We start from the raw sequence: 12708 nt of genomic DNA on the forward strand, positions 1-12708 counted from the left end.
ACTGAGCCCTTACTCTGCGCAGAGCACTGTACTAAGCGCTTGGGAGAGTACAGTACAACAGGACAGAGTTCTGGGGTTGCTTACACGGCCACAGTTCCTTCTGCTACTGTCTCTCTGCCGTGGCAGGGGCAGGAGGAGGAGAAGGAGCAGGAAGAAGAGGAGGAGAAGCAGGCAGGGAGCGTTCCTCGGTGGGTTTCTAGCCCATCTGCCCTCCCGCAATTCCTCCCGGCAGAAAACCTCCAGGAAACAGCATCTCGGAGGCATAGAGGTGCAGGATGGTGGAGAGGAAACGGAGGAAGAGAAGCAGTGGGGCCTAGAGCAAAGAGCTCGAGCCTGGGAGTCAGAGGACCTGGGTTCTGATCCCGACTTCCACATTCATTCATTCAGGCAGTCAGTCATATTTATTGAGCGCTTACCGGGTGCAGAGCACTGTACTATTCAACAGTAGAGACAATCCCTGCCCACAACAGGCTTACAGTCTAGAAGGGGGGAGACAGACATCAAAACAAGGAAACAGACATCAGTAGCATCAGTATGAGTAAACAGAATTATAGATGTATGCACATCGAAACAAGTAAACAGGCATTAATATAAATAAATGGAATTCTAGATATGTACATATATACACAAGTGTTGACATAGAGGGGAAGGGGAGCTGAGGAAAAGGAAGGCTTGGTCTGGGAAGGCCTCCTGGAGGAGGTGAGTCTTCAGTAGGGCTTCGGAGGGGGGAAGTGTGATTGTTTGGCAGATCTGAGGAGGGAAGGCTTTCCAGGCCAGAGGTAGGATGCCGGCCAGGGATCAACAGAGGGACAGGAGAGATGGAGGCACAGTGAGAAGTTAGCACCGGAGCAGCGGAGTGTGTGGGCTGGGATGTAGAAAGAGAGAAGGGAGGTGAGGTAGGAGGAGGAAAGCTTTGAAGCCAATGGTGAGGAGTTTTTGCTCGATTAGACCGTAAGCCCATCAGAGGGCAGGGACTGTCTCTATCTGTTACCGATTTGTCCATTCCAAGCGCTTAGTACAGTGCACATAGTAAGCGCTCAATAAATACTATTGAATGAATGAATGAATGAATATGAAGGTTGGTAGGCAACCACTCGAGAGCTTTGAGGAAGGGGGTGACATGCCCAGAAAGTTTCTGCAGGAAGATAATCCAGGCAACAGAGTAAGAATAATAATAATAATAATGTTGGTATTTGTTAAGCGCTTACTATGTGCAGAGCACCGTTCTAAGCGCTGGGGGAGATACAGGGTAATCAGGTTGTCCCACGTGGGGCTCACAATCTTCATCCCCATTTTCCAGATGAGGGAACTGAGGCCCAGAGAAGCGAAGTGACTCGTCCACAGTCACCCAGCTGACAAGTGGCGGAGCAGGGATTCGCACCCATGACCTCTGACTCCCAAGCCCGGGCTCTTTCCGCTGAGCCGCGCCGCTTCCCAGAGTAAAGAACAGACTGAAGTGGGGAGAGACAGGAGGCTGGGAGGTCAGCAAGGAGGCTGATGCCGTCATCCAGGCGGGAGAGGATGAGGGATTGTACTCACGTGGTAGCGGTTTGGTTGGAGAGGAAGGGCGGATCACGGAGATGTCTGGAAGGTGAGACCCGCAGGTTTTAGTGAAGGATGGGCTACGTGGGGTGAATACGAGGATGACGCCAAGGTGGCGGGCTTGTGAGACGGGAAGGACGGCGGCGCCGTCCACGGCGACGGGGAAGTCGGGGAGAGGACTTGTTTGGGAGGTCTGGGAGGTCTGGGAGGTCTGGGAGTTTGGGAGGGAACTTGTCTTGGGCAAGTTGAGTTTTAGGTGGCGGGACGACAGCCAAGTAGAGATGTCCCGAAGGCAGGAGGAGATGTGAGCCTGGAGGGAGGGAGAGAGAAGACGGGAGGAGATATAGATTTGGAGATCAATATCGATGGATAGCCATAATATCGATAATATCAGCATCAATATATCTATATCTATGTATATCAATATATCGAATAGCAATAATATCATCATATCAATCAGGGGATTGATATCCCCCGCTTCCAGGGGAAGCAGCGTGGCTCGGGGGAAAGAGCCCGGGCTTGGGAGTCAGAGGTCATGGGTTCGAATCCCTGCTCCGCCACTTGTCAGCTGGATGACTGTGGGCGAGTCACTTCGCTTCTCTGGGCCTCAGTTCCCTCATCTGGAAAATGGGGATGAAGATTGTGAGCCCCACGTGGGACAACCTGATTACCCTGTATCTCCCCCAGCGCTTAGAACGGTGCTCTGCACATAGTACGCTCTTAACAAATACCAACATTATTATTATCATTATTATTATTTTGGTATCAATTCCTTGATGAAACCCTCATTTCTTCTCTCTCGCCCTTCTGCGTTGCTCTTGAACCCTTCTCTTCACCCCTCCCTCAGCCCCACAGGCCATATGTACATATGAATCCCGGCTCTGCCACTTGTCAGCTGTGTAACTGGGGGCAAGTCACAACTCCTCTGGGCCTCAGTTACCTCATCTGTAAAATGGGGATGAAGACTGTGAGCCTCACGTGGGACGACCTGTGACCCTGTATCTGCCCCAGCGCTTAGAACAGTGCTCTGCACATAGTAAGCGCTTAACAAATACCAACATTATTATTATATGTACATATCCATAATCTATTTATTTATATCAATGTCTATCTCTCCCTCTAGACTGTAAATTCGTTGTGGGCAGGGAAAGTGCCAACTCTGCTATATTACACTGTCCCAAACTCTTAACAGAGTGCTCTGAGTACAGTAAGTGCTCAATAAATATGGTTGGTTGATTGATTGATTGGATGAGCCTAAAGGCAGGAGGTCACACAGGGACACACTTCCACTTTCTCCCTCGTCCAGAAGATGGTAGTATAATTCCAGAATCTTGAACAAGTACTACAGAAGCTGATTTGCGTCACCTCAGCCAAATTTCCATCCATTGGCTTTGAAATACTGTAGAGGCAATTTTAAAATTAGCATTGAATTTGTCTTCCTAACTGGGACTCAAAATACCCACCGTTGCATCCTGGAAGCAGATCCTCTTTAAACATATGGAATATCAGATTGTTTTGCGCAGAACGAATTCTTGTTTTTCAAGAGGGAGCACACCTCTAGACCGTGAAGTAAAACTTATAAAATGTTTTGGTTTGTTGCTTTTTTCCCCAGAAAAAGATTACCTACACCCTGTAGACTGTAAACTCATCATGGGCAGGGAACGTGGCTGCTAATTCTGTCGTATCGTATTCTCCCAAGCATTCAGTACAGCGCTCGGCACGTAGTAAGCACTCCATGAATAGGATTGATGGATTGAGAGGACGTTGGAATGAGATCCTATCTCTTCATTGTTTTTATTCACCATCAGATATCTGAATGCCTAATTAATCAACGTACCTATGGGGCAAGAGGAGGGTGTAATAGGAATAATGTTCATGGCGATGTGAACGTCGTTCAGTAGAATGAAAAGCAGGGAAGTTCAAGCCCGCTCCTGTCTTCAGGGCATCTCCACCTGGTGACCTGTCAACACCTTAAACTCAATATGTCCAAAATGGAATTCCTCAGCTTCCTTGTTAAGCCTCCTCCTCCCTCATTTTCCCATCACGGCTGACGCCACCACTATCCTCCTTGTCCCCGTCTTGCAACCTCGATGCCATCTTTGACTTCCGTCTGTCATTTTCCTCTCACTATCGTTGAGTCATTCAATCCACCAAGTTATTTCTCTGTAATATTTCACGCTCCAGCCCCTTCTACTCCACCTCTGTGGATGGAATCTTCCATTAATAATGACTGAGAGGGACTTGTCTGACCACTCTATAGTACTGTACTCTCCCAAGCGGTTGGTACAGTGTTCTGCACACAGTAAACGCTCAATAAATACCACCGATTGATTGATTCTGGTACTAAGAAGCAGCACGGCCTAATGGAAAGAGCATGGGCCTGGAAGTCAGAGGACCTGGGTTCTAATCCAGGATTTACCACTCTGCTGGGTGACCTTGGGCAAGTCACTTCTCAGACCCAAGGTTCCTCCTCTGTAAAATGGGGATTAAATCCTACTCCCACTAATTCGGCAGTGAGTCCACGTAGGACAGGGACTGTATCTAACCTGATATTCTTGTACCTAGTACGGTGCGTGGAGAGAGAACGAGTATTTTTTGAATCCCATTTTGCAGATGAGGCACTCTCCCATCCCCGCTGGGTCACGGAAGTGCAGCAAGTGAGTCAGGGGACAGGGATTCTCGCCCTCTAGACTTTAAGCTCCTTGTGGCCAGGGAAAGTGTCTTTTTATTGTCCTACTTTTCCAAGCACTGAGGATAGTGCCCTGTACACAGACCTTGTGGCCAGGGAAAGTGTCTTTTTATTGTCCTACTTTTCCAAGCACTGAGGATAGTGCCCTGTACACCGTGTTCAGTAAATATCACTGAATTAATGCAATTTAACAATATAACCTAGTTGGTAGACACGTTCTCTGTCCTCCGTCTCACCTTGCTTCCCCTCCTACTCCCCTGATGAAGCTGCAGGGAAAGCAAGGCCTTCTGGCATGTAATCGCCCCTAGACTGCAAGTTCCTTGCCTGGCAGGGATCACGTCTATTAATTCTATTGTACCATACTCTCCCAAGCGCTTAGCACAGTGCTCTGAGCACAGTCAGTGATCAATCAATACCACTGATCCACTGAAAGACGCTAAGGGCTCCCAAATTCTCCATCCGGCTTCAAGGACTCACTGGAGCTACATTAACATGTCCTGTCAGCAGCAGAGAGCCTCTTTCTAATCCCGGCTCCGCCACTAGTCAGCTGTGTGACCTTGGGCAAGTCACTTAACTTCTCTGTGCCTCAGTCACCTCATCTGTCAAATGGGGATTAAAAAACTGTGACCCCACGTGGGACAACCCGATCCCCTGGGAACCCCCAGCGCTTAGAAAAGGGCTTTGCACATAGTGAGCGCTTTAACAAATACCACAATTTACTCATTTATTTTTCAGTTTTCGCCAGACCCAAATCAGATAATTTGGGTTTTTTTCTCGAAACTCTTTCCGGCCTACCATTAAGACCTCCAGGGAGAGGAGATTCATTCATTCATTCAATAGTATTTATTGAGCGCTTACTATGTGCAGGGCACTGTACTAAGCGCTTGGAAGGAACAAGTCGGCAACAGATACCACACACTTTCATCGCTGACCAATTCCACTGTTATTAAGCTGTGTGACTGTGGGCAAGTCACTAAACTTCTCGGTGCCTCAGTTACCTCATCTGTAAAATGGGGATTAAGACTGTGAGCCTCATGTGGAACAACCTGATGACCCTGTATCTAACCCCAGCGCTTAGAACAGTGCTCGGCACATAGTAAGAGCTTAACAAATACCAACGTTATTATTATCATTACTAGGCACTAGCTGCATTTTTCTAAGTGGCTTCACCTCAGAAACGCCCAGAAGCCTGCCGGTTACAAGGGATCACTCAGAACTACAGGGAATTCAGATGTAATTATGCCTTTAGTTCCACTCCTTTCACCCCCAAGGCCTGAAACCTTCTGGCCGGTCAGACCTGTTAGTTCATTTACATTTCATCACAACAGTTGCTTCCAAGGTGACGTGATTTAATTCAAGTAGACATAGCAAGCACTCGATAAATGCCATTGATTGATAAGAGTGGGAGCTCCTGGAGGGACAGGGGCTAATTCCCACGTGTTTACTCTTTCCCAGTGCTTAGTACAGTGCCCTGCACACACTAAACACTTAATTAAGACTATGACTACTATGAAAGTGGGGATTCAATACCTGCTCTCACCCCCTTAGTTTGCGAACACCGTGTGGAACAGAGAACGTGTAAGATCTTCATATGGGACCTACACCAGCGCTGAGTGCTGGGTAAGTGGGCTATTATTATTATTATTACTATATTATTATTACCTGCTTCTATTTATTACCTTGATTCTATTTATTCTTGATTCAATGTATTTGCTATTCTTTTAATGAGTTGTTCTTCCCCTTGATTCTGTTTATTGCCATTGTTCTCGTCTGTCCGTCTGTCTGTCTGTCCGTCTCCCCCGATTAGACTGTAAGCCCGTCAAAGGGCAGGAACTGTCTCTATCTGTTACTAATTTGTCCATTCCAAGCGCTTAGTACAGTGCTCTGCACCTAGTAAGCGCTCAATAAATACTATTGAATGAAAAATAAATACTACTGAATTACCATCTCTAGACTGTAAGCTAGTTCTGGGACCTGGAATGTGTCTGTTAATGTTGCTGTATTGTACTCTCCCAAGTGCTTCGTACACTTCTGCCCATAGTAAGAGTTCAATGAATACCACGAATGAATGAATGAATGAATAAACGCATGCATGCATGCATGAACGTATGAACGGAAGAATGAGCGAATGAACGAACGAATGAACGAATGAATGAATGAATGAACGTATGAATGAACAAACAAACGAATGGACGAATGAATGAAGGGACGAACGAATGAATGAAGGAACAAGCGAATGAATGAACGAGAGAACGAATGAATGAGTGAACGAACGAATGGACGAATGAGCGAATAGATGGAGAGAATGAACGAATGAATGAACAAATGAATGGATGAATGAGCGAGTGAATGAACGAATGAATCAATGAATGAACGAATCAACGAGCGAATGAATGAACGAACGAATGAATGAATGCACCAAAGAACGAACGAATGGACGATTGGACGAATGAAGGAAGGAACGAATGAATGAATGCACCAAAGAACGAACGAATGGACGATTGGACGAAGGAAGGAAGGAACGAATGAATGAATGAATGAATGAACGAATGAATGAACAAGCGAATGAATGAATGAATGCACCAAAGAACGAACGAATGGATGATTGGACGAAGGAAGGAAGGAACGAATGAATGAATGAACGAACGAATGAATGAACAAGCGAATGAATGAATGAATGCACCAAAGAACGAACGAATGGACGATTGGACGAGGGAAGGAAGGAACGAATGAATGAATGAACGAACGAACGAACGAGCGAATGAATGAATGCGCCAAAGAACGAACGAATGGACGCTTGGACGAATGAAGGAAAGAACGGATGAATGAATGAACGAACGCATGAATGAACGAACGAGCGAATGAATGAATGCACCAAAGAACGAACGAATGGACGCTTGGACGAGGGAAGGAAGGAACGGATGAATGAATGAACGAACGAGCGAATGGACGATTGGACGAATGAAGGAGTGAACGAATGAATGAATGGATGGACGAAGGAAGGAAGGAACGAATGAACGAGCGAACCAACGAATGAATGAATGAATGAATGAATGAATGAATGAATGAATGAATGAACGAACGAGCGAATGGACGATTGGACGAATGAAGGAGTGAACGAATGAATGAATGGATGGACGAAGGAAGGAAGGAACGAATGAACGAACGAGCGAATGGACGATTGGAGGAATGAAGGAGTGAACGAATGAATGGATGGATGGAGGAAGGAAGGAAGGAAGGAAGGAAGGAAGGAAGGAAGGAAGGAAGGAAGGAAGGAAGGAAGGAAGGAAGGAAGGAAGGAAGGAAGGAGCGAATGAATGAATGCCCCAAAGAACGAACGAATGGGCGATTGGACGAAGGAAGGAAGGAACGAATGAACGAACGAACGAACGAATGAATGAACAAGCGAATGAATGAATGAATGAATGAATGAATGAATGAATGAATGAACGAACGAATGAATGAATGCCCCAAAGAAGGGCCGGACGGACGAAGGCGCGGACGAATGAATGAGCACGGTGGGCGGGGCGGCGGGTTGGCGCATGCGCGCTGCAGCCGCTCCCGGGGGGGTGGGAGGGGGCGGGTCCGCGCGGCGCCAGAGCGCGCGTGTGCGGGCGCGGGCGCGGGTGGCGGTGCGGGGCGGTGCGGGGCGGTGCGGGGCGGGGGGCGGCGGCGGCGGCGTCCCGGGCCATGGAGCGGGGGCCGGGGGTGGCGCTGCGGGCCGTGCGGCTGCTGCACCTGCTGGTCCTGCTGGTCCTGCCGGTCCTGCCGGTCCTGCCGGGGGCCGCGCGCGGACAGGCCCCGCACGGTGAGTGCCGCCCCCCAGCGCCCCGCTCGTGGCGGGGGAAGCCTCGCGGGGGCGTCCCCATTGCACAGACCGGGTCGCTGAGGCCCGGAGGAGCTGAACCTCTGTCGAAGCAGCAGTGACGCTGGGTATATCTGCCGCCGTTTTGCTAATGATCATGACGTGGGTGTTTGGGACTAGGTGCGGAGCACTGCTCTAAGCGCCGGGGTCGTCAGAGTGAGGCTCGCCGTGCGTCCCCATTTCTCAGACCGGGGTCACCGAGGCCCGCAGGAGCTAAAGTTCTGTCGAAGTCGAAGTGCTGCTGTGTATTTGCTGCCGTTTTAATGGTGATTGTGCAAAGTTGGTACTTGTTACAATGTGCAGAGCACTGTTCTGAGCGCTGGGGTCATCAGAGTGAGGCTCGCCGTGCGTCCCCATTTCACAGACCGGGTCACCGAGGCCCGGAGGAGCTAAAGTTCTGTCGAAGTCGAAGTCATGCTGTGTATTTGCTGCCGTTTTGAACGATAGTGATCATGACGTGGGTGTGTGGGACTAGGTGCGGAGCACTGCTCTAAGCGCTGGGGTCATCAGGGTGTCCCCCGGGAGGCTCCCAGTCTCCCCATTTTACAGATGAGGGCACTGAGGCCCAGAGAGGAGGGGAAGTTCTATTTAAATAGAAGTGATTCTGTTTATTGGCTGCTGTTTGAATGAGATGATAATGTTGGTATTTGTTAAGCGTTTTTCCTAGGCGCAGAGCACTGTTCTGAGCGCTGGGGGGTCATCAGGTTGTCCCACGGTCTTCATCCCCATTTTCCAGAGGAGGGCACTGAGGCCCAGAGAAGTGAAGTGACTTGCCCACAGTCACACAGCTGACAAGTACAGTACTTAGAACAGTACTTGGCAGGTAGTCAGCGCTTAACAAATATCATTAGTAGTAGTATTAATTAACGGGTCGATGAAGCCTCCGGACGGCCAGCTCGTTGCATGCAGGGAACGTGGCTCCCTGCTGGCGTCCTCTCCCAAGCGCTTAGTTCAGTGCTCTGCGCCCACTAAATGCCATCGATTGCGCTCTCCCAAGCGCTTAGTACAGTGCTCTGCACCCCGCAAGCGCTCAGTTAATGCCAGTTGATTGGCCTTTCCCAAGCGCCTACTACAGTACTTTGCATGTCGTAAGTGCCCAATCGATGCCATCGATCTGTACCCTCCCAGGCGCTTAGTACAGTACTTTGCACGCCGTAAGCGCTCAAGTAGTGGTCGGCACACCGTAAGCGCCCAATAAATGCCATCGATTGTACTCTCCCAAGCGTTTAGAACGGTGCTTTCCATGCTGTGGGCACTCCGTTAATGCCATCGATAGCGCTCTGCACCCCGTAAGCGCTCAATAAATACCATCGATGGCGCTCTCCTAAGCGCATAGTAGAGTGCTCAGGACCCTGTAAGCGCCCAATAAATACCAATGATTGATTGGTTGAGCTACGATGGCTCTGCCTTCTCCCCTTGCTCCCCCAGGCTCAAGTAGGAGTTGTTTTTTTTTTAAAGTGTGCTTAAGTGCTTACTGTGTGCTAGACACTGTACTAAAATTGTTGGGGTAGATGCAATATAATCAGGTTGGACACAGTCCCTGCCCCCCATGGGGCTCCCAGTCTGAAGAGGAGAGATTGGATTTGACCCCCCCCCCCCCCGTGTTAGGGATGAGGAAACTGAGGCACAGAGCAGTTGAGGGACCCGCCCATGGTCACAGAGCAGACAAGTGGCAGAGAGAGAACCCAGGGTAAACCGCGGTGCTTGAACTCACCGAGAAGGGAACTTTGGTAATTTTGGATTACGGTCGGTGCGAAGAAGGGGTTGGCATTTCCTAAAAAGGAGAGGCGGAATTGGTCAGATTGACGAGGTCCCTGGCCTTGCCCTCGTGGGATAGGTGGGGGGCAAAGCCTTTGACATTTTTGTCTTTTCAGTGCCCAGGGACCTCACGGTCTTAAAGTTTCCCTTATTTACCAAGGTGGCGAAGCCCGCGGAGGAGGAGATAGTATGAAGGGAAGCGCCGTTCTCTGAGTTTCAGGCCGAGTTTCAGTTTCTCAGGCTCTCAACCGCCGCTTGGTCTTCGCCCCGACGTCCTTTCTTACGGCGCAGAACTTACCCCATCTTGGAAACGATGACCGTCGTTCACTCTTCCATCCCAAAAGTCAACAGCTGGAGGCTTTAGACGGGCCCAAAGACGCCGGAGAATCGACTTCCAGTTGTCGGCCCGTTTTTCCCATTGTTTTGTCTTTTGTGTTTCTGACCCGTTTTAACCCATGGCGCGTACGGGTCACTGCCGAGGGGCGTTGGAGGCAGATTTTGTGCACTTCTAGGACTCTGCCCGTTCCCCGGAGGGGTTGCGGTCACCGGGCAGCGGGGTCACAGTGGAAATTTTAGTGACCGGCTTGGAAAAACACCGAAAGCTACTTTGAAATTAGAGTGAGCACAACTGCTTCTCTGTTCTAGGTCTCAGCCCCTCACACCTGCCTTGAATATTATGTAGGACATGCACGACTAGGCTAGGTCATTCAATAGTATTTATTGAGCGCTTACTATGTGCAGAGCACTGTACTAAGCGCTTGGAATGAACAAGTCGGCAACAGATAGAGACAGTCCCTGCCGTTTGACGGGCTTACAGTCTGACAAAGTCAAGAATAGACATCATTATCTGGATAATTCAGGCAGATCACCTGCTCTGGTTCCAGCCATCTGAGGTGACTCAGACAAAAGTGGGCGATTTCACAATCGAAGCGCGTGTCGGAAACCCCGGAAGATCCCGCGGGTATCCGTCGGTAGCGTTTATTGAGCGCCTCTCGTGTCTATGTGCACATCACTGACCTAAGCACTTGGGAGAGTACAGTACAAGAGCATTAACAGACACGTTCTGCGCCCATAATAAGCTTACAGTCTTGAGGGGGAGAGCTAGATTTTACTGCAAGGGCAGGGATCGAGCCTGCCCACCCTGTTGAATACTCCCAAGTGCTTAGCACAGTGCCCTGCACCCGGCGAGCGCTCAGTAAGTACCAGCGATGGGTTGATCCGGACCTCGGGTTTATACATTCTGGATGATTGAATTTTTATCATAATCAGTCATTGCATATTGTACATTTTTCTATACCTCAGTCAGAGGTAGTAGTGAGCCCACATTCTGTGCGGAGCACTGTACCGAGCACTGGGGAGGGTCCAACAGAGGTAGGTGACGCAATCCCTACCCTCAAATTGCTGCTGGCAGGACTGTCTAGTTTGCAATCAGAACCTTGCGCAAACGTGCTGTTAACCAGACTGAGAATCGATTCTTTTTTTTTTTTTTGCCAGCGTGGTATATCTTATTTGAGACCCTCTATTCCCTCTACATCGGGCTAACGATTTCATGTCCTGTTAGAAACTTCAACTATTTACAAAGTAGTAAGAGCTCAATAACTACCAATGATTGATTGACTGATGCGGTCACTGACAGTCTGTGCCAGTTCTCCCTGCCAAACATTAAGGAATAGCCCTGAAGCTCACAATTCCAGAGGAGTTAAGAGTTCATTGGCAATCATTCAGGAATTCTACAGAAATCATAATTTTTAAGGGGAGAGGGTGAGGTCTGTATCCAGAAGACATTTGAGTTCTTTCTGCCTACCTGGAAACCAGTCTCATCATGTATGGAATTGACCAGAGGTTCTCAAATAAATATTTTGGTATGGCCACAGTGGTGGTCATCCCACCTAAAGTGAGTGTAATAATATTATCAAATAGTTTTAGGTTAAAGGCAAGTCACTTAACAAAATTCACCAAAAAAATGATACTTTCAATGAAAGCCTTCATTGAGAAGCGGCGTGACACAGTGGGTAGAGCATGCACCCGGGAGCCAGAGGACCTGAGGTCTAATCCCAGCCCCAAGGCTTGCCTGCCGTGTGACCTTGGGCCAGTAATTTCACTTCCCTGTGCTTCAGTTACCTCATCTGTAAAATGGAGCTGAAGACTGAGCCCTAGGTGGGACAGAGATTGTGTCCAACCTGATTAGCTTGTATCTACCCAGCACTTAGTACACTGCCTAGCACATAGTCAATTATTATTATCGTGGTTGTTACTGTTATTATTAAGTGGTGGAGCTTGGACTAGAACCCAGGTCCTCTGACTCCCAGGCCCGTGCTCTTTCCAAAAGGTCACACTGCTTCTCTCAACCTTGCATAGATAATACATAGATGATACTGAAAAGGTGGAATTGTGGTAAATATTCTCCTCCTGTTACTCTTGCAGTGGACTGTAACCATTTTAACTTGCAGTCTTGCCAAATGTACACAGATAATGTGCTTTGCTTACTTTACCACCCGTTTGTAGAAAAGTAAATTGGGTGACTGGGTATGTTGGCATAACTGCCAGCAGCATAGCAATTCATGTTTAGGAAAACCTGGTCTTGCCAGTACTAGATTAAATCAGGACAATCCAAGAAATTTTGTGTTAGTACAAAGGAATGCTTATTTTAGGTTTAGATTTTTTTTTTTTGGCTTAGAAGCAATGCTCAAGTAGGTTTCTGGGGGTTGGTTTCCTCGCTTCTCTGTTAATAGTGCCTATCACTTCCTGTAAGTCATTAGTGTTTCTCCTTGAAAATAGACCTGACATTAAAATGTTTTCATATGATGGTATATTTGCAAATTGATGACTTGGCTGCAGTAATTTTTGAGTTCTT

General features: G+C 48.4%; 1 protein-coding gene across 1 annotated transcript in view; it reads left to right on the forward strand.

Annotated features, from left to right (window-relative positions):
- The first annotated feature begins 7906 nt into the window (after window positions 1-7906).
- Window positions 7907-12708, forward strand: part of TMEM123 (transmembrane protein 123) — a 36114-nt gene continuing 31312 nt past the window's right edge. Inside the window, exon 1 of the mRNA XM_029048033.2 lies at window positions 7907-8039. Within this exon, the coding sequence (XP_028903866.1) occupies window positions 7922-8039 (118 nt within the window). The 5' untranslated portion in view covers window positions 7907-7921. The remainder of the gene's footprint in view (window positions 8040-12708) is intronic.

This window comes from Ornithorhynchus anatinus, chromosome 20 (assembly GCF_004115215.2).
Source record: "Ornithorhynchus anatinus isolate Pmale09 chromosome 20, mOrnAna1.pri.v4, whole genome shotgun sequence".
NCBI classification, from domain to species: Eukaryota; Metazoa; Chordata; class Mammalia; order Monotremata; family Ornithorhynchidae; genus Ornithorhynchus; species Ornithorhynchus anatinus.